General features: G+C 48.4%; 1 protein-coding gene across 1 annotated transcript in view; it reads left to right on the plus strand.

Annotated features, from left to right (window-relative positions):
- Positions 1 to 422: 422 nt before the first annotated feature.
- The window catches only part of LOC144805926 (uncharacterized), a 39,073-nt gene continuing 13,234 nt past the window's right edge, over positions 423 to 26,261 (plus strand). Inside the window, exon 1 of the mRNA XM_078672396.1 lies at positions 423 to 1,502. Coding sequence (XP_078528522.1) covers positions 423 to 1,502 — 1,080 coding nt within the window. The remainder of the gene's footprint in view (positions 1,503 to 26,261) is intronic.

Below are 26,261 nucleotides of genomic sequence, written 5' to 3' on the forward strand. Positions count from 1 at the left end.
ATAACAACTTTGATTATGGTATTGGTATGATGTCATTACAGCCATCATTCAGTGCTCTGGGTGAATTGTAAACTCTTTCTGGCCAAACCACAGCCACCAGAGAAAAGCACAACAGAGTGGAGCCGGACAACTGACGGCTAAAAGAAAGACAAGTTCTTCCATCTACAATACAAAAGACTGTCCCAATTTGCACCGGCCGGAAGGAAGATCCAACTTTAATCACAAGCGTGCATAGCCATAATCCAATCTAAAGGCACAATCGGCTCTACAGAGACACCTTCTATGTATTGGAGTGTGGCGAATATTTGGTGGCTATTGCATTTTATTGTTAAAACATAAATCAAACGTGCAAAATACTGCACACATTTAATGTGTGTGAGAAAAACACAAGTACTTTATTAGCCATATTGGCCCATCAGGAAATGCAGTCATGGGATGTAGACAAATCTATGCCCGACCCACAGACACTAACCAAGAAAGAAGAATCATACACCAGCAGCAAGAGCTTTAGTTTGTTATCACTACGCAATCTTCATCAGCACACGTGCACAGGAGAAAAACCATTCAAGTGCAGTGAATGTGTCAAGAGCTTTAGTCACTTATCAACCCTCCAAACACATCAGCGAATACACACAGGGGAAAAGCCATTCAACTGCAGTGAATGTGGGAAGAGCTTTAGTCACTTAACAACCCTCCAAACACATCAGCGAATACACACAGGGGAAAAGCCATTCAAGTGCAGTGAATGTGCAAAGTGCTTTAGTCACTTATCAGCCCTCAAAACACATCAGCGAATACACACAGGGGAAAAGCCATTCAACTGCAGTGAATGTGAGAAGAGCTTTAGTCACTTATCAAGCCTACAAATTCATCAGCGAACGCACACGGGGGAAAAACCCTATCATTGTAGTGAATGTGACGGTAGTTTTAATTACTTGTCAGCATTAAGGTCTCATCAGCGAACTCACACAGGAGAAAAACCATTAAAGTGCAATGAATGTCTAAATAGCTTTAGTCAGTTATCAAACCTCCAAACACATCAGCGAATACACACAGAGGAAAAACCATTCAAGTGCAATGAATGTGGGACAAGCTTTAGTCACTTAACAAGCCTAAAAATTCATCAGCGAACGCACACAGGGGAAAAAACGTATCATTGTAGTGAATGTGACAGTAGTTTTAGTTACTCTTCAGCATTAAGGTATCATCACCGAACTCACACAGGAGAAAAACCATTCAAGTGCAATGAGTGTCTAAAGAGCTTTAGTCAGTTATCACACCTCCAAACACATCAGCGAATACACACAGGGGAAAAACCATTCAAGTGCAGTGAATGTGCAAAGTGCGTTAGTCACTTATCAACCCTCCAAACACATCAGCGAATACACACAGGAGAAAAACCATTCAACTGCAATGAATGTGGGAAGAGCTTTAGTCGATTATCAGGCCTACAAATTCATCAGCGAACACACACGGGGAAAAACCCTATCATTGTAGTGAATGTTTGAAGTGAGAAGGGCTTTTGTCAATTTTCAATCACACACAGCCCTCAGTGAATTCACTCCTTCATTTAACTCACATGTAAACAATGCTAGAGATGCAGAGATTCCGGAAAGAACTTAAGACCATCAAAAATAATATTGACCCATCTGAGGACATAGACAAGAGCTGAACAGTGCAGTTATTGTGAGAGGAATGAATTACGGAAAATATAAAATTCAAATTATGTGGAACATTGAAATACCAGATGATAGAAGACCCGACAAACAGTGAAGGAGAAAAACAGATAACAGTGTTTGCAGAATTATAAAAGTGTGTGTTTACAGTGGTTGTTCACTTCCGTACACATAGCAAAGCGACATAATGTACCAGGATACACAGTGGGAACTGAGCACAATGTGAAATAAAAGAAAAGAAACATTGTTGATTTTTATTTGGTGAAGAAGAGATACAAAGAAAAACATTAAATAGCACATGATCACACTACCTGTAAAAGCAACACTGAACAATACTGGGACTAACAGCAGTATTTTCAGCTAACTTGTCGGATTAGTAATAAAACCTATAAACCCAACACACCCAGAGTGGACATGTTGTCAGGGCTCTGGAGATAGAAGCTTCATTGGTAAAATGTATTCTATTCTATTCTATAGTTTTGGTAGAGCGCAAACAGCTGCCCCAGCAATGAGGCGTCCCGGCGCTGAAAACCCAGATCCTAGCCTGAGCGGAGAACAAGGATGAAGGGAAATTTACGGAGAAGGGAATAGAAATGTTTTCACTGCTTTCCGGAATGCCGGTAGGCTTTCTATGGAGCGAATGTGTTGCGGCAAGTCATTCCACAGCTTGGCTCCAAGGACCCTGAAGGAGCGGCCGCCCATGCGGCAGAGTTTTATGCGTGGGACGCATAGAAGGTTTTGGTTAGAGGATCTTAGATTCCGTGCCGGTGTGTAGGGAATGAGAAGTGGGGGGGTATTGAGTTTGAGGATTTTGAAGGACATAATGAGGGTCTTGAATTTGATTCTAGAATCAACGGGTAACCAGTGTAGTTTTTTGATAGTCGCTCTGGCTGAGCATCTGCGGGGGAGGCCGACCAGAATTCTAGCCGCAGAGTTTTGCACTCGTTGGAGTCGTGCTATCTCACTTTTGTTGGCGCCAAGAAGGAGTACATTGGCGTAGTCTAGGCGAGAAAGGATGGTGGCTTGGATAATGAGTTGGCGAGTTTTAGCGTCGAAAAAGCCTAATATGTGGCTGAGGCTCCTCAGCAGGCCAATACAGGTGCCGGCCACTTTTTTGGTGTGGGCCTGAAAGTTGAGTGAGGCATCCATCCAGACGCCCAGATTTTTCACTAGGGTTTTGGGGGGGGGGGATGGTGCCCAGGGAAGACGGCGACTAGTGCTCATTCCAGAGGCTGGTGTTTTTGCCAAGGAGTAGCACCTCTGTCTTACCAGCATTGAGTTGTAGACAATTCATTGTCATCCATTGGGCGACCGCAGAGAGTCCGTTTTTGAAGTTAAAGGATGAGTTGGAGGGACCTTCTGAGAGGGCGATGGCCAGCTGTGTATCATCGGCGTATGATACTAATGTCAAGCCCCACTCTTTGGCCACTGCCGCCAAAGGCTGGACGTAGAGATTAAAAAGGGAAGGGCTCAACGCAGAGCCCTGCGGCACTCCCTGTGCAATGGGGTGGGGTTTGGATAAGAAGGGAGGGGCAGAGACTCGAAAGGATCTGTTTTCGAGAAATGATCGGAACCAGTCCAAAGCGTGGCCAGATACTCCAAAAGTCTCCAAACGATTAAGAAGGATGTCATAGGATACCGTGTCAAAGGCCGCGCTGAGGTCCAGAAGAATCAGCGCAGCACTTTGACCGGCGTCTAAAATCGTTCGGAGGTGCTCTGTGGTGGCTAAGAGAGCGGACTCAGTGCTATGGCCTGGTCTAAACCCGTTTTGCGATGGGTCCAGGATGTTGTTTTTAACCATGTGCTGGGATGGAGTATTGTTGACATGCGCTTCAGCGAGTTTGGACAGCCATGGGAGCAGGGAGATTGGACGAAAGTTCTCCGGTTTTGATGGGTCTAGGGTGGGTTTCTTGATGATGGGCGAAACCCACGCTTGCTTCCAGGCAGATGGTACACACGCTGAAGTGAAGGAGAGGTTCAGGATAGCAGTAAGTGCTGGTAGGAAGAAGTTGAGAGACTCTAAGAATTGCGCCGGGTGCATGGGGTCTGCAGGGGAACCAGATTTTACTTTTTTACATAGTTTGATGAGGGTGTCATCAGATATTTCCGGGATGCAAGTGAAATTTGGGTAGTTGGGTGGAAAGGAGGGAATGCTGGTAGTGCTAGGGGAGTGCTGAGGAAAGGAAGTGTAAATTTTCTGTACCTTGTCGACAAAGAACCTAGCGAGTTCTTCACATTGTTGCTCGGAGGAAATGCTAGGGAGGGGAGCTTTGCTGCTCTGAAGTTCTTGCACGAGCTTAAAGACTTCTTTAGCAGGGGTGGAACTAGATTCAATTTTTTCGGCGTAGAAAGCGGTTCGCGCAGCACGGATGGCTTTGTGGTACGCTTTTTGTAGAAGTAGGTAATTTGATTTATCCTCCTAGTTATATTCCCTTCGCCAGAGGCGCTCCGCCATTTTGCACTCTTTGCGTAAGGTTTTAAGAGTATCGTTGTACCAGGGGTTGGATGGAGAGTTACGTCCTTTTGCCCATTTAGCTGGAATGAGGCTATCTAGTCCGCCTGTGATCCACTCGTGAAACGCACTGTAATTGGCGTTGATGTCAGAGTTGATGTCATGGTGGAATTCCCCTAAGTTGGTGTGGAGGTCATTGCGAGATAATTTATGCCATGGTCTTTTTGGTATGTATTACTATTAACAAATGCCACTGCAATATATGTAATGAACTAAAGTGAAACACAGGTGTTCAAGAAATAACCTATTTTTAGATATAAAAGAGCATATACCTTGTTTTTAAGTAACGTTTGCTGCATCTTTTCCACACTGTTATCGGTTGATGGATCAGCTCGTGCCTCGGGCCTTATAGCTAAGTGTGACCTGTGGATCCTTTCCGACTCGGCTCTCCCTATTAATTCTGTGTCTTGCCAAACTCTACTTTTTACCAGAATTGAACCACTGTAAGCATCAGACTCTGTTTGAAGAATGTGGTGAAATAGCGAAAACACACATCAAAAGCATATATGTGCCAGGACAATCAGTTGCACTCACAGCAACTCGTCTTCCACACTGATTGTCCCTTGTTCTCAAATGTTCTGAAGGATTTGTTGTATGAATGCCAGAAGTGGCAGTGAAATTCATGAAGCTAAAGCTAACAGGAGTGTGTGGGAGATAGAGAGGGGGAGAGATAAAGAGAGTGTTGGACTTGGCCCTTCTGGCAGATTCACCCCTGAACTTTTTGCCTTTTAATGTTACATCATTGTAGTGATTTCTGGTCTTTGCGCACTTTAGCACTGTGGCGCAGTGTAAAGTGTGTGCGCTCTCTGAGTGCGTGTATGAGAATGGCCTGCCCTCCCACAGGAATGCATGGGGAATATGTGTTTCCATGGTATTTCCTGATGTGTGGGGAGTTTGGTATGTGCGGACTCGTGTGATTAAATACTGCGCGATGATGTGTGCGGCATAAATATGTCTAGTGTGGAAGTGCCACTTCTAAAAGTTGGCATGGCTGTGTTAATTATGTGAATTGGCTGTCTGGCTTGTGATAGGCTGTAGAGGGCTGGTGAGCCTGGCTCCAGGAGTCAGGATGGGTCTGCCCCGGTGGTGAGTGGAGAGATCTGCATGATTGATATGAGGGAGGGGTGCACCTGGGACCTGAATAGGGCTGGGCTTTCCCCACACAATGCTGGCTCTGCCCCCTGTGGTGTGACTGATGACCCTAGCCTGGCCAGTGAATAGTGAGAGGGACTGAGCACATCAGAGTGCTCCAAAACCAGCTGCGCCTGGTTTCTCCCCCACCCTGCACCCCACAGACAAAGGGATTTAGTGTATAAAAAGAGGCTGTGACCTCTTGTAAAATGTTCTTGTTTTCCTGACTAGAATCTACCAGGGGCGTGCTGCTGCTGGGGCCCAGGGGAAGGCTTGCCTCCCTGGATTGCTGATGGACTTTGTACTGGGACCCCTCTGACTTGCCTGGGGGACTGGAGGACTTCCCTGCGCTGAGTAGCTGGTTGCTCCATTTCTTTATGCCCAGGACTGGCTGAAACTCCTTTTTGTCCCAGTTGCTTTGTTGGGCCAGGGTTTCTGTCTCTTTTAGTGCCTGGGAATTGCTTTGTTTTGAAGTGTCCTGTGCGTGGTGCGCCGGAGCCTACGCTGCATTGTGTCCATGGATTGTGTGCTCTACTCGAGCAGGAGCCTACCCTGCATTTGTTCCTTTGTGGTTGCCTACGGGTGCCACCCCGGTTATTTAATTATTTAGGCACGGATGCCCACCCCGTTTCTACTTTTATTTATAATTTACTCGAGGGAGCCTACCCCTCTTTTCAGCCGGAGAAATCACCGCCGCTGCCCTGAGCTGCTTGTTGACACGTTGCTGGGCCGCAGCCTGCCGCGACCCGGAAGTAGTGGAGGTGGGCAGGGCCTGGTGACCCTTTGTTCAGCTTCCCCTTGCCTGGGGGAAGCCTTTGTGTGCTTTTCCGGTCTCCCGTATGGAGAGGGAGACCGGAGATGCTGCCTGCCTGCCCGCCCGCCCGCCTGCCGGAAAGAGAAGCTGGTGCTGCATGGGGAGGCCGGGAGCCTACCCCGCCTCCCCGAGTGGCCGCAGGAAGACCCGGAGCCTTGCGGGCTCCATTTTAAAAGTTCCGGTCCTGAGATCGGGGACCAGGTGAAGATCAGGGCGAAGCGGGCGCACTTTGAAGGCAAGGCTCTCAGGTGGTGAGAGAGCCCCGCAAAGCGCTACCGCCGCACCGGAGAGAGGAGTCCCCCACGAGCAGCCCGGTGAGTACAAAAGGGCTGGGGGGCTCCGTGGGGACTATCGGTGCTGCCAGATCAAGGCACAGCACCATGGGAGGCATTATTCGTGCGGCCCCGTTTGGCAGCGGGCCGCTCCTCCATTTTGCTCATTGTTCTAGAGCCCACGAGGCTCCAACATGTTAGGGCATTCTTATTCAAGGAGCTAGGTAGATCCTCTGCCTCCCATGAGTTGTTCTGAGCACGAGGGCTCCAACGATGGCCAGAGTAATGTAAAGGGCCCCGGTGGGGGTCCCGAGGGCCAGAGGGGCCCGTGTTCATGCCGCTGAGGGCCCCAGTTGTTCTAGAGCCTAGGAGGGCTCCCCATGGGTACACTATTTGTCTTGAGAGCCTAGATGGCTCCAGCCTGCACTGCAATAGTGTTTCCTGAGCCTAGAGGGCTCCAACAGTTGGCGCAGTTTTGTCCTAGGGTCAGTGAGGGCCTTGTCGCAGTTTTGCTGATTCGCAGCTGCCCAGCAAGTAGTGGGCAGCTGCACCGTTTAGGGTTTGCTTCTTTGGGGACTTGTTCTTTGGACCCAGGAGTGAGTCGCACTCCCTCATCCCTACCTTGGCCTTCCCCAACTGCGCAGCACTTAGTGCCAGCTGCAGCGTTTAGGCCCCTTGCTATTGTCCCCAGATGCCCAGCAAGTAGTGGGCAGCTGTTACGTTTAGGTTTTGACGCAGTGGCGCAACCTGGGCCTTGATGTGAGTTATGGGCTACATGTGATTTCTGCGCTAATGTGATTTATGTGCTAAATGTGATTTATGCTCTAATGCTTTGGGTGTTATGAAATGTACTGTGTGTAGTATGTTTTGTGCACCCTGTGTTCTGACACCTCTGTATGTGGCTTTATGCATCATATGTAAAGCTTCTGGCCTATACCCCTAAATGTATTTTCATGCTTAGGTGGTTGTTTTACCTAGTATAGTTATGCTAGTGAGTTCATGGTTCCCTGCGTGATATTTTCCTAAGGTGGTTAGGGTTGCGTAGGTGGTACTTACCTTTTACCAGTGGTTACTGGTTGTGTGCTACATTTGCTCTTTGGTGCTACAATTGCTATGTTCTAAGTGTTATTCCTACAAAGTGCTAGTTCTACCAAGTGCTTATTCCTGACAGTGGTCCCTGTGGCCCTGTCCCATGTATATAATCCCCTGTAAATTCTAACCGTGCCTCTGGCACATTGTAAAGTGTGTGTTTACTATCTAATGTGTTTTGTAATACAAAGGCTATTTTTACATATACCTTGTGTGGAGTTCCTTTTGTGGGGGGTTTGGGAGGTTGTTGTTGGTGAGAGATAGAGAGGGGAGAGATAAAGAGAGCGAGAGAGACAAAGAAAGGGGGAGAAAAAGAAAGAGAAATGGAAGGAGGGGGAACGGCAGGTTATTTGTATTCACCTAAAAATAGAAGAAGCAGCCAAATACATGTCAATGTGTGACATCACCAGAGAAATGGGCTGACTACCTGTGAATTTATATATTTACTTTTAATACCTATAGACCTATGTCATGCAAATAAACAGGGAACAAGTAAGGAAAATAGTGATCGAGCCCATTATCATATGCAAATCACAATGACGTCACATGTAGTGAAGTCACAAGAAGTGATGTCAGGCCCTCATAATAATTTTCACGGAAAAAGTCGACGGCCTGTTTTAAAAACAAAAACAAAGAAGCTTTTGGTTTCTGTTTTTATACATCAAGTGTTTTTCCCACTATCAGTTTGTAACTAAACTCGGAATTGATTGAAAGTGTAAATATTTTTAAACAGACATGTGGAACTTGGAAATTACATTTTTAAACAGTTTTCAGTGAATAAATAAAATGTGCTTTTAATTTGCGTTTGTTTACTAACGTTCTTTATCCAGCCCCTAAGCACCAAAGTGTTTCACATTTGAATTGAATTGAATTGAATTGAAAAGGTTCTTCTATAGCGCATGGCTACTCGAGAGCATCCCAGCGCTTGATAGTTAACCAGAAAGAAAAAAGTGAGAGGAAGAGGAAATCAGACGTAAACTAGATGAGTTTATCTATGTATTGGGGAACAGAATGGTTTTTATCTTTTTCCGGAAGACAGTCAGACTGGGCTCTAAACGAAGTGGAAGAGGGAGGGCATTCCACAACCTAGCCGCGTTACGCGAGAACAGGCGGTCCCCTGTTCGAGCTCTGTAGGTCCTGGGGATTGTGAGGAGTTTTTGTTGTTTTGAGCGGAGATCCCTAGATGGTATGTATGGTATTACCATGTCTTTTAAGATGGGAGGACCATTCCCATAAAAAGTTTTGTGGACCAGACAGAGGGATTTAAAATGGACCCGCTCCTTTATGGGGAGCCAGTGCAAGGTCCTAAGTGATGGTGCAGCTGATATGCGGCGGCTGGTTCCGGTAAGTAGTCTTGCTGCGGAATTCTGGGCAATCTGAAGTTGTCGTATGACTGAAGTAGGGGCACCCAGATAAAGTGCATTCCCAAAGTCCAGCCTAGACAAAATGAGGGACTGGACTATGGTTTTTTTTGCAGCTTCTGGTAGCTGGGGGAGGATTTTCCGGATTGTCTTGGTTAGACCAAAGCAAGTGGCTACTGTCTTTCTTGCCTGGGTTTTGAGAGACAGTTCCGAGTCAAGCCAGAAGCCAAGGGTTTTTATTTCAGGTTTTGAAGTGGGCCCAGGACCCATACAAGGAGGCCACAGGATGGTGTTGTTAAAAGTGGCCTTCCTTCCCAGTAACATTAGTTCAGTTTTCCCCCCATTCAATTTCAGATGGGACGCATCCATCCATTTCGCCACCGCCTCCAGGCAGCTGCAGAGATTGTTTGGGGGGTGGCCCACTCGATTTAGAGAGACTACTAACTGAGTATCGTCAGCATAGCTTATCAGCTGGATTCCAAAAGGGGCTACAACCTCCGCTAAAGGTGCCATATATATGTTAAACAGTGTGTGGCTAAGGGAAGAACCCTGTGGTACCCCACACTGCAATGGCACGGGGAGGGAGCAGTTGGTATCCGAGAAGACCCTGAAGACACTGTCACTAAGAAAGGACCGAAGCCATTCGAGGGCCTTACCCATGACTCCAACCCTCTCGAGGCGAGCCAAAAGGACGCAGTGATTGACCGTGTCGAATGCGGCACTGAGGTCCAGGAGGATGATGGCCGCGCTGCCACCTGCGTCCAAAATCCTCCTGGAGTCCTCGACCACTCTCAACAAGGCTGTCTCGGTCCCTTGTCCCCTTCGGAATCCCGTTTGGGTAGGGTGTAGCAGGTCATGGATCTCTAGGTATGACGCTAGCTGTTTATTTACCCATTTTTCAGTAAGCTTACTGATACTGGGAAGGAGAGAAATTGGGCGATAATTTGAAAAATCGTCGGGATTAAGGTTAGTTTTTTTTAGCAAGGCCTTTACCATAGCCAGTTTCCAATCCTGTGGTACCACACCGGATTCCAGTGAGGCATTCACAAGATTAATGATGTGGTTACTGGCATAGGGTAGGGCCAGTTTCAGGATGTTCATAGGTGCGGGATCGAGTGGAGAACCACTTTTTATGGAATTGAAAAGAGCGGGAAAGAGTTCACTATTGAGCGGATGGAAAGATACCAGGCGGGGTAAGGTGGCATTTGAAGCATCCATCGGCAGCTGGTTTGGTTCAGTTGAGGGAAGGGGGGAAAGAGAGAAGAATTTTTTTGATTTTTGTGGCAAAAAAACTTGCAAGTGCAAGTGCTCACCAGATTCCTCTGAAGAAAGTTTAGAGGAAGGTGGGTCAGGGGCTTTTATCAGAGTTTTTACTATTCTAAACATCTCTCTAGGGGCATTAACAGATTTTTCAATTTTTTTCAGCATAGAAGATGGATTTAGCTGTGTTAAGGGCGGATTTATATTTTTTTATAGATGATCTGTATATGATTTTCTTTTCTTTGTCAAAATGTTTTCGCCATAGCCTCTCCTCTTTTTTACATTCCTGCTTGAGTAGCCTGAGGTCTGAGTTGAACCAGGGCTGTTTATTGGAACTTTTTTTGTATGTGATTTCTTTTTTTGGGAGCACACTGTCCAGTGACAGCTCAATCCAGCGATTGAAGTCTGCGTTAGCCTTTTCAATGTTTTGATTGGCCAGAGGTTCGCTCTGCTTTAGCGATTCGATCCAATCACCGGATTCTAGTTTTGTCCAGCGTCTATTTAAAATTTTATGGGAAGGTTTTTTGTGGCTGGGTCTGGTGATTTTCCATAAGAAAGGAATGACCATATGGTCAGACCAAGGAATCGGATAAGGATCATCTGTTGATAAATCTAGAACATTAGAAAAAATGGGGTCTAGAAGGTTCCCTTTAAGGTGAGTGGGAAGCTGAACCATCAGATTAAGATGACAGATGGCTAGATCTTTGATTAATTCCTGTGCAGTAGTATCCAAGGGATTGTTAAAGTGAAGGTTCATGTCTCCTAGCACTATAAAGTTGGAGACCTTGCTGGCCGCGTCCAGAGTGGCTTCGATTAGCCCTTCTGCAAATTGGCCTATCAGGCCGGGGGGTCGATAAATTAAAAAGCCAGAGAGAGAAACTTCTGGAGATTGTGTAATGGAGAATTGTATACTCTCACAGTCTGGGATATGGCAATCGATCAAGCGGCAAGCTAAGTGTTCCCTGTATAGAATAGCAATCCCTCCACCAACCTTCGGTCCTCGATCCTTATGTTGGATCAGATATCCAGGTGGTAGGGCGCCGACAATATCAGGACCAGATGACGGTCCAAGCCATGTTTCTGTTAAGAAGAGGATATCCAAATTTGAATTTTCAATTAATAATGCAACTTCTGTGGCATGCTTTGGTAAAGAACGGCAGTTGACCAAAGCCATATTTAGGACAGCCTCTCCTTTCGTATTTTTAGTACTTAGAGTGGTGTTAATAGTAGCCTCAGTTACCCTAAAGGGACAGTGTATGCAGGAGAGACAGCCGGAATCGATGTTAACAGAATGGCTACAGTGGGATGGGAGATTCCCATTTACAGTGTATTAAGCAATAGAAGGGCTAATTTTGTCTAGTTCTCTGTTCCTCTCTTGCGCGACTCACACAAATAAATAAAGGGGACGCTGCTAGTGGGACGGATAGTTACAAACACTCTGAGGCCTGTGTTGGCAGATGCAAGAAGCAAAGTAACATTTCCCAGTCGTAGGCTAAGGAGCTAGGTGGAACTGAGTCCCTTTTGTAGATAATAGTGGGGGGACCCCATCAAACTGTGTCAACCCCCGACAAGTGCCGCGCTGATAAAGCAATAGAGAATTTGAGTACTTTACGATGAATTGAAATGAGAGGAAGAGAAGAAGAGAGCGAGGTGCAAGATGTATTAAAGAAAATGAAAAAAGAGATGCAAGACTTTACCCTGTTTGTGTACAAGCATTTTACGTAAACAAGTTGTGCTGTGCGATGTGAACAGGCTGTCACCCCCATTTGTATGTAAATGAGCTTCTCTAATCAGATACCCCAGTCTCCCATCTCTTCTTGCGCGGATGATAAATGTGAGCACTGTAAGGTAATCACAAACAAGGGCTACATTGAGAATTAATCGGCTTCCAGGTCACACAGCTGTTGTTATGTAGTTCTTTATTAGTTTGTTTTTAATTTACTTTAATTTGCATCAATTCTCCAGGTTACTTTTTCTCAGTATATTGCTTTATAGCGCTCTATCAGTTAATCGTGAGGTTTGATGTAGGATTTGTTGTAAGTGTTCCTAGACCATGTCCCAATCCCTTTGTCCTCGATTTGTCGGCATGTTTTTTGTCCACACGCTGGTCTAGGATGGGCCTTCTCAAGGTAAAAGGCGCTGTAATAGGAATAAGAAATCAGACATATATGAAATGGTATGTAAACAAATGTGTGCCTTTAAGTTATCAGGCACCACCAGACTCACATCTACACATGTAATTGAGCACCAGACTAAAGTGACTTCGCCCTATATAAATATGTGCCATCAGTAATCGGGCTGATGGTTTCGCTGAGGCGCACAGCAAATAAAGTTTCTGAGTGTTAGAAGCCGCGTTCCCGCGCGCACCATTGTTGTCTTTTTTTATATTATTTTTATTGGTGCATGATTTCAATGTTACACAATGACCTTGTAGTTTGCATGTTCAAAAAAGAAATACATAAATTAAATGGTTACAAATTGCATGTCTTTAAAGCCAGTGAACTTAAAGCAATTTTTTTTTTAAAAAGGCGTTAAATCAAAGCTGTAACATTTCTATAATATAGTGTCATGCACAGTTTGATATTTCACCCCCTCCCTTCCTTGTGTTGACCATCTATCTAAATGTGATATTGTGTTTGTAGATCTTAGATGTTCTGGGGTGTATCTGTCGTGTTCCACTGCTTTTATCTCTCGCGCCATTTAGTCAGTGGTTCCCAGATTTGTAACCCTTTTGACCGGGATCGAGTCCCCCTTTTCCCATATAATCCTTTTTCAAAGTTGTAGCTCGTGATTAGACGTGATAACCACTGACAGTACACTGGCGGCGATGGAGCTAACCAGGCTGATGTTAGGGTAAGGCGATATATTGCCATACTTATAAAAATTTGTCATTCTCCGGGCATCCCTTGGGTCTCCTGATCTACCCCTAGACAGATCAGGGCTGATGAAAGGTTTATATCCCTTCTTAGGATCTCTGTAAAGAAATTCGTAATGTCAGATTTTAAGATATTTAGTGTAGTATAGGATGCCAGCATATGCTCTAAATCTGCCTGGGGCAGCGAACATCAAGGGCATAAGGTCCCCTTCCCAGTTCCCCATTTAGCGATCCTTTTTGGCGTATAATAAAGTGAAAATCAAGTTTTATAATACTGCGCCTGAAGTCGTGCTGGTATTAAAAGCTTCTGTGCTAGTTCAGTAGAGTATTGAAGTAAATCCTTTGAGACGTCTAATTCTTCTTTCCATTTGCTAGCCCGATGTCCCATGCCATCCGTCATCAGGGAGTTAAGCGAATTATATACCATTCCGATTGATTGATTATTCTGTCTCAGTTTATCTATAATGGAGTTATTTAAGAACCCTATTGGGCCTCCATCCTACTTGCTTAGAAAATCATGTATTTGTAAATACTTAAACAAATCTTTCCATTCTAATCCATATTGTGTCTTAAGATTTTTAAAAGTGATTATATCAGTGAGAGAATAAAAATCTCCAAGCTTGAATAGGCCTTTGTCAATCCATCTCCTGATTGTGGGGTCTTTAAAGATTCCGGGCAAGTTACAGTTATTACTGATCGGGAAGTGGTCAAAGAGTACAAATATCTAGGGATAATTATTGATAACAAAAGTTTGTTCGACCAACAAAATGAGGCAATACAAAGGCGAGGGACACTCCTAGCTATCACCTTGAAAAACTTTAAAAACAAAATAATTGGACCAAACCTGCTCCCGTTGCTCGAAGTACTACGAGCTAAGCTCCTCCCAATGATAACTTACGGCAACGAGGCCATGAGGGGGAATGACTAAACAACCTTAGACAAAACAGTCTCCAAAGCACTGAGAATAATATTCAAGCTGCCAAAATACACCTCTCCAGCGCAACTAAGACTGGAATGCGGATTCCCAAACCAGGCAATAAACCGGAAAGGTGCGTACGTCAAAACCTGGTATAAAATAAAGAGCTCCACGGCCGGATCACTGAACTCATTTCTTTGGAAAGAAATTATACGGAAAAACAATTCCCCGGCCAAGGCTTACCTTCGACTAGGGATCAGCGAGTTAGCCCTTCAGAACTTCTGGGAATCTGGTCTCCCTTATAAAAACGTCAAAACCCTAGTTAACAAGTCAATAATCCTAGTCTCTACTCAGAAAGATCGAGCAGACCTAAACAGGAGGGCACACAGCTGGTTTGTGATTCAAAGCTACTCAAAATGCCTACCACAATCGTATCTAGGCAATAGCTTCTAGCTTCTCCAGAACGTTGAAGGAACGCTTTTTGGCAATGACGATGGGGATTCTACCTACTCAAACTCATATGCCCCCTTGGAAACGCCCACCAATAACCACCCTCTGCAGATTATGTGGAGAAACCAAAGAAGATGTGTTGCACCTTCTGTGTATCTGTAAGACTCTCGACCTGGAGAGAAGAGAACTGTTAAAACCACATATAAACGCTGTGCACATTCGGTCCTGCAGACAGGCAGGGAAGGCGTGTTTCGAAGGGGCCAACGTAAGGCTACTCTGCAGCTTTGTCCACTTTATGGAAAAAGCACAGACAAAACTAGGCGAAGAACCCCGAGCATATTCAACTCCTCCTGAGGTTCCCCGCCAGGTGCTCATCTATGAACCCAATTAAGACCCATGGGCCCAGGAGAAGACGAAAGCTCAGGATTTGCCCACAGACTCTGCCTGAACTAATGAAGTTTAACACAACTTAAGTACATGTAATTTTAACTAGTAAAACTCTAGTTTTTAGAATACAGAGTCTTAGCTTTTAAGGGAATATGAAATAGTGCTAATTACGTGTTTTATTGTACAGACCGCTAAGATTTTAATTAATGAAGCAATAAAGATTACTTACTTACTTACTGATCGGGGTATAATAATTCCCACAGTCCAATCCTAGCATCTTCCGGACTGCCTTCATAGTTTTATATTATCCTGCTGCCAGCGTCTTATAACATACCTTTTTGTAGTGAGAATCATTCAAGAATCTCCAGGCCCATCCCCAGGCCTACTTACCCATTATTAGTTCTATAGGTGTGGGGATATGGTTAAGTCAGTCGTCTAGTGGCTTGTGGGAGAAAAGGGTGTGATTGTGTAAAAGAGTAATTGCCCAATAGTGAAGGTTAATGTTATGAGCCAAACCACCCCTATACTATAGTAGACAAAGGAACCTATATGCTCGTCTTGGTTTCCCATAAGACCAAATGAACTGGGAAAATATATCTTCGATCTTGTTTATACATTTGGGATTAAATTCCAATAGAATAGCTCTTATAAGATATAAGATCTTAGGGAAAAAAGCATTTTGATTATATTACATCTGATTATTGAAAGATGCAGAATATGTAGTCGCCTCAGTTCTGGTTCTATTTTATCAATCATGGGGTCGATATTTGCTTCGACTAGCTTTTCGATATTGGCGGTAATGTCTACCCCCCAATGCGTGGCGTTTCCTACCTGTCTCACGTCGTCACCCATGTTGAAGTTTTTACAGATAATCTGGGTTTTATTTCGATTTAGGGAATATCTGGCCTAAAGGCCAAATCTCATCGCCTCTCGCTCTACCTCTGCCATAGATTCTATCGGGTTGGATATTACAAGCGCTATGTCGTCGGCATATAGCAATACTTATGTTTCCCAGCCTTGACTGATTATCGGCCTAATCCTCTGATTTCACTCCAGAGTGCATAAGAAGGGGTCCATATATATGGCAAATAGCAGAGGTGAGCTAGGGCATCCCTGATGTGTGCCTTGAGTTATTCTAAAGGTGTTAGTACGTGTACCATTTATGAATAATTACGCGGTTGGTTGAAAATACAGCATCTTAAATGCCTGTATAAAATGTTGGCCAATCCCAACCCTTGACAGAGACTCCCAAAGACAAGGCCAGGAAACTCTGTCGTAGGCTTTCTCAGCGTTGAGTAAAATGAGTGCCATGGCATTTCCAGAAATTTGTGTTGCATCATAGAGTGAGATGGTTCTTCTTATGTGATCTGTTTTACCATGTTCCGGGATGAATCCATGTTGCCTTGGGGATATTACTTTATGAATTACCCCTGCTAATCTGGTCGCTAATATTTTGGAGTAAATTTTGCTATCCGCATTTATTAATGTGATTGGCCGATAAGATGCAGGGTCTAGTGCTGATTTATGTTTTTTAAGAAAAACAATTATTTTTGCTTGCGACCATGATTCTGGTGGTCTTCCCACCTTAAAAAAATGTACAAACGAAGGAAAAATGGCTTCTTTTATTTCTGTAGAATTTTTTTTAATAAAACTCTGCTGGAATACTGTCTAGGCCTGTTGTCTTGCCATTAGGGAGACTGTTAATACACAGCAGAGCGTCAAACCATTGAGGGGGGTCCCCAAGTTGGGCCTGGTCATCTCAAGATCATTGTTCTTTTGGAATTAGATTAAGGTAAGTCATAATATTGTCTGGGTAGGCTTTGGTAGTTTCTTGATATAGGTTTTGATAATATGTTAAAAATTCATTGCGTATACCTTCTGGGTCTGTAATTATGGCCTGGGAGGTATCTTTCACTGCCGTAATAGTATTTTTTGTGGCTTTTTGTCTGACCCTGATTGCAAGATGGTGTCCGACTTGTTCACTACACTCGTACACTTCTTTTCTCCAAGTCTCCATACTATCTGCTGCCCTATGGGCGATTACTTCTATAACTAATGATTTGGCTGAAATTATTTTCGCCAGTGCTTCTGTAGGGTGCTCCCCATCTCTATATACTATGATCAAGTTTTTCTCTGCAGCTGCCAATTGCTATTGTAAAAGATCCAATAATTGGCGTTTTTCCCTATTACAAGCTAGCGAAAAGCTCATTGCTTCTCCCCTGATTGCGGCCTTGAGTGCATCCCAGACCACTTCTATCCTGGTATTGTCCAAATTCTCCTTAATAAATTGGGGGATCCAATGCCTCATGTGTTTGCAATATTCGTCATTAGAAAGTAGAGAGCGATCAAACGTCCAACTAATCGTATCTTTGTTAACCCTTGTTTCCCCTCTAGACCCAAGGGATTGTGATACGATATGATTCGTCTATGTTTTTCTATTGAGCACATGTGGAGAATAGAGTGAGATGTAAGGATGTAATCTAATCTGACCGGGCGCCGATGTCTCTGGATGACACACCCCCGACCGGGCAAGTTGCCTGGCTTCCGGGCCATGGTGGTTCCGGTCTTCTCTCGGCCAAGTGCGGCGTGGGCACCCGCTTCAGATAAAGCCATTGTGGGGTGGTCACCCGCTCTTCCCTTGAAACGTGGGGTGGGCTCCCGCAGTAAATAAAGGTAATTGCGAGGTGTGTCCCCACTCTAAAGGCACTGATGCAGGGTGGGCTCCTGGTGTTTAAGCATAAATCAGCGGGGTAGGCTCCCGCAAACAGAATAAAGGCAGGGTGGTCCCCGTCTCAAGACACACACAAACGCAGGCTGGGATCCCGCTCTCTTCCTGCAGGCAGCCCAGCGCTGCCTGCAACCAAAGGTTCTCCTATCCTGGGAGAATGAAGGAGATCGTCACATCGCTCACAAGGCACTTAAGCCCCCACAAAGATTTCCTCAAGGGACAAAGCTCTGCCCACGCATGCCCTTGTGGGGGTTCCACCTGGGGCCCAGCAGCAACAGGTCCCAAAGAAGCACAAAATACACAACTTTTCATGGGGTCACAGCCCCTATATTTATACTACACATCTCTTTGTCAGCAAAGCACAGGGCTTGGGGGGACCAGCCAGAACTGGTTCTGGAGCTCTCTGTTTACAGTGCTCACACCCTTCTTTGGGAGATGGGGGCTCGGCCATCAGACACACCAACGGGGGGCCGAGCCAGCATTCACTAGGGCAGGCACAATCCTATTCAGGGTCAGGGGACTACTACTCCTACTACTCCAAATGCCGATATCCTATTCAGCCCAGCGCTGACTCACCCTGCCCCTCCTGGATCTGCACACACCTCCCAGCCCCTGTCACTCAAAAGCCAGATATGCAATTCATATCAGGCAGGCAGACACATAGCACCCAGAAATGGCAACTTCTAAAAGTGGCGTTTCTAAAATTGTTATAGTAAATCCGGTCACACCATTGCATAGCATTTGTTATCCCTATTCCAAATATACCAAACTTGACTACACTGCTCCTCTCATATCAAGAATTGCCACTGAAACACTTATCAGGGAATCCCCAATGCATTCCTAAGGGAGGGCAACCTCACAGTAGTGAGAAACCAAAATGGCTGTTTGTCACTACCAGGACATGTCACTCACTTAAAGTACATGTCCTACCTTTTACCTACAATGCACCCTGCCCATAGGGCTAGCTAGGGCCTACCTTTGGGGTGACTGACATGTAGTAAAAGGGGTGTCAAAGACATGGCACACACTTTAGGTGCCACGTCACAGCGGCAGTAACACTGCGCGCACAGGCCCTGCAATGGCAGAGGCCTGAGATAGGTTTGAAAGGCTACTTTGGTGGGTGGCACAATCAGCGCTGCAAGCCCACCATTAGCATTTGATTTACCAGCCCTGGGTATATGAGATACCACTTTACAAGGGACTGACAGGTATATTAAATAGGCCAAATCGGTGTAGACCAATCTTCCCATAGGTAACACAGAGAGCACACGCACTTTACACTGGACAGCAGTGCTAAAGTGCTCAGAGTCCTAAAACCACCAACACCATGTCAGCAAAAAGGCTAGGAGAAAGGCAAAAAGTTTAGGGATGAGCCTGCAAAAAGGGCCAAGTCCAACAAAGACCATTGACACATGAAAAAGGGAATAGGTGCAAAGATATGTGCCAGGCCCTTAAAAATCAGGATATGAATGGAGATTGTATGAGGCATGCTGGACAGGGCAGCAATGTATCCTTCATCTACTGCAGAACTCCGCAGGACCAGTGACAGAGCACAATGGAAACTTTCTGAAAGGAGAGCCTTTGAAGGGTCCATGTTATTATCAACACTCCAGACGATGTATGAGTTTTACCTTCCAGAATAGACTGACTAGGTGGGGGGGACAATAAGCTGACAAAATTACATCAACCACCTCCATTGGCAGCTGGAAGGAGCTCCTATGCCCCTTTCAATCTCTAGAAATTAAGGTGGAGGCTCTGCAGGGTGAGGTGCGGCTCCTGCCACTCTCAATCTCCAGACATGAAGGTGGTGGCACTGCAGGGTGAGGCACTGGTCTTGTCCTCTCAATCTACAGACACGAAGGTGGAGGCTCTGCAGGTTGGGGTGTGGGTGCCGCTCCTCTCAATCTCAAGGCATGAAGGTGGTGTCTCTGCAGGGTGAGGCACAGGTCTTGCCCCTCTCAATCTCTAGACATGAAGGTGGAGGCTCTGCAGGGCGAGCGCGGGTCACGCCCCTCTCAATCTCCAGACATGAAGGTGGAGTCTCTGGAGGGTGAGCTGCTGGTCCTGCCCCTCTAAATCTCTAGATATAAATGTAGAGACTCTGGAGATTGAGGTACACGTCCTGCCTCTCTCAATGTCTAGACATGAAGGCTGAGGCTCTGGAGGGTGAGATGCGAGTCCCGCCCCCCTCAATCACCAGACATAAAGGTGCAGGCTCTGCATGTGGAGGCCTGGGTCATGCCCTTCTCAATTGCAAGACATGAAGGTGGAGGCTCTGGAGGTGGAGGTATGGGTATTGCCCCTCTCAATGTCCAGACATGAAGGTGGAGGCTCTGCAGGGCGAGCGTGGTTCCCGCCCTCTTGATCTCCAGACATTAAGGTGGAGGCTCTGCAGGGCGAGCTCGGGTTCCGCACCTCTCTATCTCCAGACATGAAGGTGGAGGCTCTAAGGGGCAAGCGTGGTTCCTGCCCCCTCAGTCTGCAGACATGAAGTTGGAGGCTCTGCAGGTCAAGCGTGGGTCTTGCCCCTCTCGATCTCCAGACTGGAAGGTGGAGGCTCTGCAGAGTGGGGTGCGGTTCCTGCCCCTCAATTCTGCGTACATAAAGGTGGAGGCTCTGGAGGGTGAGGCATGTGTCCCGCCACCTAAATCTCTGGACATGAAGGTGGAGGCTCTGCAGGGTGAGGTGCGGGTCCCGCCCCCTCAATCTGCAGACATGAAGGTGGAGGCTCTGCAGGGCAAGCGCGGGTCCTGCCCCTCTCGATCTCCAGACATGAAGGTGGAGGCTGGGCAGGGTGAGGCACAGGTCTTGCCACTCCCAATCTCCAGGCATGAAGGTGGAAGCTCTGGAGGGTGAGGTGCGGGTCCTGCCCCTCTCAATCTGCAGACATGAAGGTGTAGGCTCTGCAGGGTGAGCGCGGGTCCCACCCCTCTCGATCTCCAGACATGAATCAATCAATCAGAGTACTTATAAAGTGCGCAACTCACCCGTGAGGGTCTCAATCAATCAATCAATCAAAGCATTTATATAGCGCACTACTCACCCAGAGGGTCTCAAGGCGCTGGGGGAGGGGGGTCCGCTACTGCTCGAACAGCCAGGTCTTGAGTCGCTTCCTGAAGGCGAGGTGGTCCTGGGTCAGGCGGAGGTGGGTCGGGAGGGAGTTCCATGTCTTGGCGGCGAGGTAGGAGAAGGACCGTCCCCCTGTGGTGGCTCTTCGGATGCGGGGGACGGCGGCGAGGGCGTGGCCGGTCGATCAAAGCTGGCGTTTGGGAGCGTAGAAGTTGAGGCGCTGTTGAGGTATCCTGGGCCTTGGTTGTGTAGGGCTTTGTGTGCGTGGGTGAGGAGTCGGAAGGTGATTCTCTTGTTGACCGGGAGCCAGTGCAGGTCTCTCAGGTGTCCGGAGATGTGGCTGCGACGGGGGATGTCCAGGATGAGGCAAGCTGAGGCGTTCTGGATCCGCTGGAGTCTCTTCTGGAGTTTGGCGGTGGTTCCGGCGTAGAGGGAGTTGCCGTAGTCCAGACGGCTGGTGACGAGGGCCTGGGTGACCGTCTTCCTGGTCTCGGTGGGGATCCACCGGAAGATCTTACGTAGCATGCGCAGGATGTTGAAGCACGACGAGGAGACGGCATTGACCTCTCTGGTCATGGAGAGGGAGGAGTCCAGGACAAAGCCCAGGTTGCGTGCGTGGTCTGTTGGTTTGGGTGCGCTGCCTAGGGTGGGGGGCCACCAGGAGTCGTCCCAGGCGGAGAGTGAGGATCCCAGGATGAGGACTTCCGTCTTGTCCGAGTTCAGTTTCAGGCGGCTGTTCTTTATCCATTCGGATACCTCCTTCATGCCTTCATGAAGGTTGGCTCTGGCGGTGGCGGGGTCGTTGGTGAGGGAGAGAATCAGCTGGGTGTCGTCGGCGTAGGAGATGATGTTGAGGTTGTGCTGGCATGCGATGTCTGCGAGGGGGCTCATGTAGACGTTAAAGAGGGTTGGACTGAGCGAGGAGCCTTGAGCAACGCCGCAGATGACTTCGGTGGCTTCAGATCTGAACGGGGGAGGCGGACTCTCTGTGTCCTTCCGGCGAGGAAGGAGATGATCCACTCCAGTGCCTTCTCCTGGATTCCGACGCTGCTGAGTCGCTGCACTAGTGTACAGTGGCAGACAGTGTCGAAAGCCGCGGAGAGGTCTAGGAGGATGAGGGCTGCTGTTTCTCCATTTCAAGCAGTGCTCGGATGTCATCGGTGGCTGCGATCAGGGCGGTCTCGGTGCTGTGGTTGGCCCGGAAGCCGGACTGCGAGAGGTCGAGGGATCCGTTCGTTTCGAGGAAGGCGGCCAGCTGCTTGTTGACGGTCTTCTCGATGACTTTAGCAGGAAACGGGAGCAGCGAGATGGGGCGGTAGTTCTTGAGGTCGGTGGGGTCGGCTGATGGTTTCTTTAGTAGAGCGCTGAGTTCGGCGTGCTTCCAGCTCTCCGGGAAGGTTGCGGTGTCGAAGGAGGTGTTGATGATGTCCCGCAGGTGGGGTGCGATGACAGCGTCGGCCTTGTTGAAGACGTGGTGAGGGCAGGGGTCGGTAGGAGATCCGGAGTGGATGGAGTTCATCGTGCGGACGGTGTCTTCGGTGCTGATCGGGGTCCAGGCGTGGAGGGTGGTGGTGGGGGGCGGTGGTTTGTCGTGGCATGTGTCGGTTGCGTGCTGAAGCTGTTGTGTATGTCCGCGATCTTGTTGTGGAAGTAGGAGGCGAGGGAGTTGCAGAGGTCTTGCGAAGGGGTGATGTCGTTGTTACCGGCGTTGGGGTTGGAGAGCTCTTTAATGATGTTGAAGAGTTCCTTGCTGTTGTGTGCGTGGTTGTCCAGTCGTTCATTGAATGCGGTTTTCTTGGTGGCGTGGATGAGTTGGTGGTGTTTTCGGGTGGCGCGCTTGAGGGCAGTCATGTTGCCCGGTGTTGGGTCTCTGCGCCATGTTCTCTCGAGGGCTCGGCAGTTCTTCTTGGAGCTCTTGAGTTCGTCGTTGAACCATGGGGCTTTCTTGCTACCGGGTCTGCTCGGCGGGGTCTTCAGAGGGGCGAGGTCGTCTGCGCAGTTGCTGATCCACTTCGCGAGGTTGGTGGCCGCCTGGCTTGGGTTCGTTGAGCTGGTGGGTGGGTTCTTGCTCAGGGAAGTCGCGAGCTGGTCGGCTGTGATCTTGTTCCAGCTTCTGCGTGCAACCTGTTGCTGGTGGTGGTGGATCGCGGTCCTTCTGAAGCTGAAGTGGACGCAGCTGTGGTCCGTCCAGTGGAGTCCAGTGGCGTGGCTGAAGGCGATGTCCTTGCAGGATGAGAAGACGGGGTCGAGTGTGTGTATGGCGTAGTGGGTGGGGGTGGTCACCAGCTGCTTGAGTCCCAGGTTGGCGAGGTTGTCCAGCAGGGTGGTGGTGTTGCGGTCGTTGTTGTTCTCCAGGTGGAAGTTGAGGTCCCCGAGGAGGATGTAGTCAGCGGAGGGGAGGGCGTGCGGGCTGATGAAGTCGGCGATGTCTTCGCTGAATTGTGTGCGTGGTCCCGGGGGTCTGTAGATGAGGGTGCCTCTGAGGGTGGTCTTGGGGTTGATGTGGACCTGGAAGTGCAGGTGCTCGGCGGGTGCGAGGGTGTCGTCGGTGTTGGTCGTGATGCGGATGGTGTTCCTGTGGATGATGGCGATGCCTCCTCCGGTCTGGTTGATGCGGTCCCTTCGGAAGATCTTGTAGCCGTCTGGGATGGCGATGGCGATGGCGGGCGCTGAAGAGGCGTTCATCCAGGTTTCCGTGAGGAAGGCGATGTCTGGTGAGGTTGTGTCGAGCAGGTTCCAGAGCTCGATGGCGTGTCTGTGGATGGAGCGGGTGTTGAGCAGGATGCATTTCAGGTGGCTGCTGCTGTTGCTCGTCTTGGTCTTGGTTGGTGCAGGAGTAGTGCTGGTCCGGATGCAGGTGACCTTGCAGACGTTGCAGCAGAAGGGTCCGTGGGTGCGTCTCGGGGTGGCTCGGTAGCATCCTGGGATTCGGCCGGCGTTGAGTGCGTTGAGGGTGGCGGCGTCGTACGTCCGACAGGTGGGCTGGGGTCTGCGGGGGCCAGGGGTCCTAGCGCTGGGCGCGGTCCAGGCACGGACGGGCGCAGACGGGCTTACCTTTGGCGCACCTTCGGCGCTCATTCGGTGCTCCCGCTGCGCGCGTCCGCTGCGCGGTCGCCCAGGGGGCGTCATAAGAAGGGGGACAAGAGGGCGGGTCAGCTGGGCGGCGGGAGCGGCTCGGCCAATGGGCCGGTGGTGGGAGGGGCCTGTGGCGAGCTGCGGTGGGAAACTGGCGAGTGGGCGGCTCTGCTGAGGCTGGGCCGCTCGGTGGGTCAGGGGGGCGTCTGCGGCGAAAAAAGGCGGCAAGGCTGGCAGGCAGGAGCAGGCAGGAGCGGGAGGCGGCAGGAGGAGCAAGTGGGTGACCAGGCCTGGTGAGAGGCGCAGTGGTCACTCCCGAGCACTCCTTGCTGTCCCCTTAAGAAGGGGGACGAGAGGGCGGGTCAGCTGGGCGGCGGGAGCGGCTCGGCCAATGGGCCGGTGGTGGGCGGGGTGCTGAGGGGATGGGGGTGCCGCTACTGAAGGCGAGTAGGTCTTGGGTCTGCCGTAGGTGGGTCGGGAGGGTGTTCCAGGTCTTGTCTGCAAGGTAGGAGAAGGCGGTGGCTCTCAGGGGCGAGAGTGGGTCCCACCCCTCTCGATCTCCAGACATGAAGGTGGAGGCTATGCGGGACGAGTGCGGGTCCCGTCCCCTCAATCTGAAGACATGAGGGTGGAGGCTCTGCAGGGTAAGCGCAGGTCCTGCCCCTCTCGATCTCCAGACATGAAGGTGGAGGCTCTGCAGGGCGAGCATGGGCCCTGCCGCTCTCGATCTCCAGACAAAAAGGCGGAGGCTCTGCAGGGTGAGGTGCGGGTCCTGACCCTCCATTCTCCGTATATGAAGGTTGAGGCTCTGGAAGGTGAGCTGCAGGTCCTGCCACTCTCAATCTCCAGATATGAAGGTAGAGGCTCTGGAGATTGAGGTACACATCCTGCCTTTCTCAATCTCCATTTTAAACAACAGTGGTCCCTAGAACAAGGATTAATTTCTTAAAAGAATATAAACTCAATAGCAACTATATTTTGGGGACAAGTCCAGCCGGACAGAGGTCTAATTTTTACTTGATCAATAATATTAGACAGTTTTAACAAAACAATACATAAAGTGGGACACAAGCCTGTGTCCTAGTTAGCAATATACAAACAGGGAGGGAGGGAACCAACAAAGGGGGAAAGCAGGAACCTACACAAGTGACATAAAGGAGCCGAGAGTGGCTGGTGGTGGATTAAAGAGCCATGAGGTGGAATCAAGAGTGAGATAAAGGAGCCAAGAGCATCTGGGGTGGATTAGAGAGCCATGAGGTAGAATCAAGAGTGAGATAAAGGAGCCAAGAGCATCTGGGGTGGATTAAAGAGCCACGAGGTGGAATCAAGAGTGAGATAAAGGAGCCAAGAGCATCTGGGGTGGATTAAAGAGCCATGAGGTGGAATCAAGAATGAGATAAACGAGCCGAGAGTGTCTGGGGTGGATTAAAGAACCATAAGATGGAATCAAGAGTGAGATAAAGGAGCCGAGAGTGTCTGGGGTGGATTAAAGAGCCACGAGGTAGAATCAAGAGTGAGATAAAGGAGCCGAGAGTGTCTGGGTGGTTTGAAGAGCCACGAGGTGGAATGAAGAGTTAGAAAAAGGAGCCGAGAGTGTCTGGGGTGGATTAAAGAGCCACAAGGTGGAATTAAGAGTGAGATAAAGTAGCTGAGAGCGTCTGGGATGGATTAAACAGCCACGAGGTGGAATCAAGAGTGAGATAAAGGAGCCAAGAGTGTCTGGGTGGATTAAAGAGCCATGAGGTAGAATCAAGAGGGAGATAAAGGAGCCAGGAGTGTATGGAGTGGATTAAAGAGCCACAAGGTGGAATCAAGAGTGAGATAAAGGAGCCAAGAGTATCTGGGGGTGGATTAAAGAGCCATGAGATGAAATCAAGAGTGAGATAAAGGAGCCAGGAGCATCTGGGGTGCATTAAAGAGCCATGAGGTGGAATCAAGAGTGAGATAAACGGGCCGAGAGTGTCTGGAGTGGATTAAAGAGCCATGAGGTGGAATGAAGAGTGAGATAAACGAGCCGAGAGTGTCTGGGGTGGATTAAAGAACCATAAGATGGAATCAAGAGTGAGATAAAGGAGCCAAGAGTGTCTGGGGTGGATTAAAGAGCCACGAGGTAGAATCAAGAGTGAGATAAAGGAGCCGAGAGTGTCTGGGGTGGTTTGAAGAGCCACGAGGTGGAATGAAGAGTTAGATAAAGGAGCCGAGAGTGTCTGGGGTGGATTAAAGAGCCACGAGGTGGAATTAAGAGTGAGATAAAGTAGCTGAGAGCGTCTGCGGTGGATTAAACAGCCACGAGGTGGAATCAAGAGTGAGATAAAGGAGCCAAGAGTGTCAGGGGTGGATTAAAGAGCCACAAGGTGGAATCAAGAGTGAAATAAAGGAGCCAAGAGTGTCTGTGGTGGATTAAAGAGCCATGAGGTAGAATCAATAGGGAGATAAAGGAGCCAGGAGTGTATGGGGTGGATTAAAGAGCCACAAGGTGGAATCAAGAGTGAGATAAAGGAGCCGAGAGTATCTGGGGTGGATTAAAGAGCCACAAGGTGGAATCAAGAGTGAGATAAAGGAGCCGAGAGTGTCTGGGGTGGTTTGAAGAGCCACGAGGTGGAATGAAGAGTTAGATAAAGGAGCCAAGAGTGTCTGGGGTGGATT

This window comes from Lissotriton helveticus (genome assembly GCF_964261635.1).
Source record: "Lissotriton helveticus chromosome 1_1 unlocalized genomic scaffold, aLisHel1.1 SUPER_1_unloc_33, whole genome shotgun sequence".
Taxonomy (NCBI): domain Eukaryota; kingdom Metazoa; phylum Chordata; class Amphibia; order Caudata; family Salamandridae; genus Lissotriton; species Lissotriton helveticus.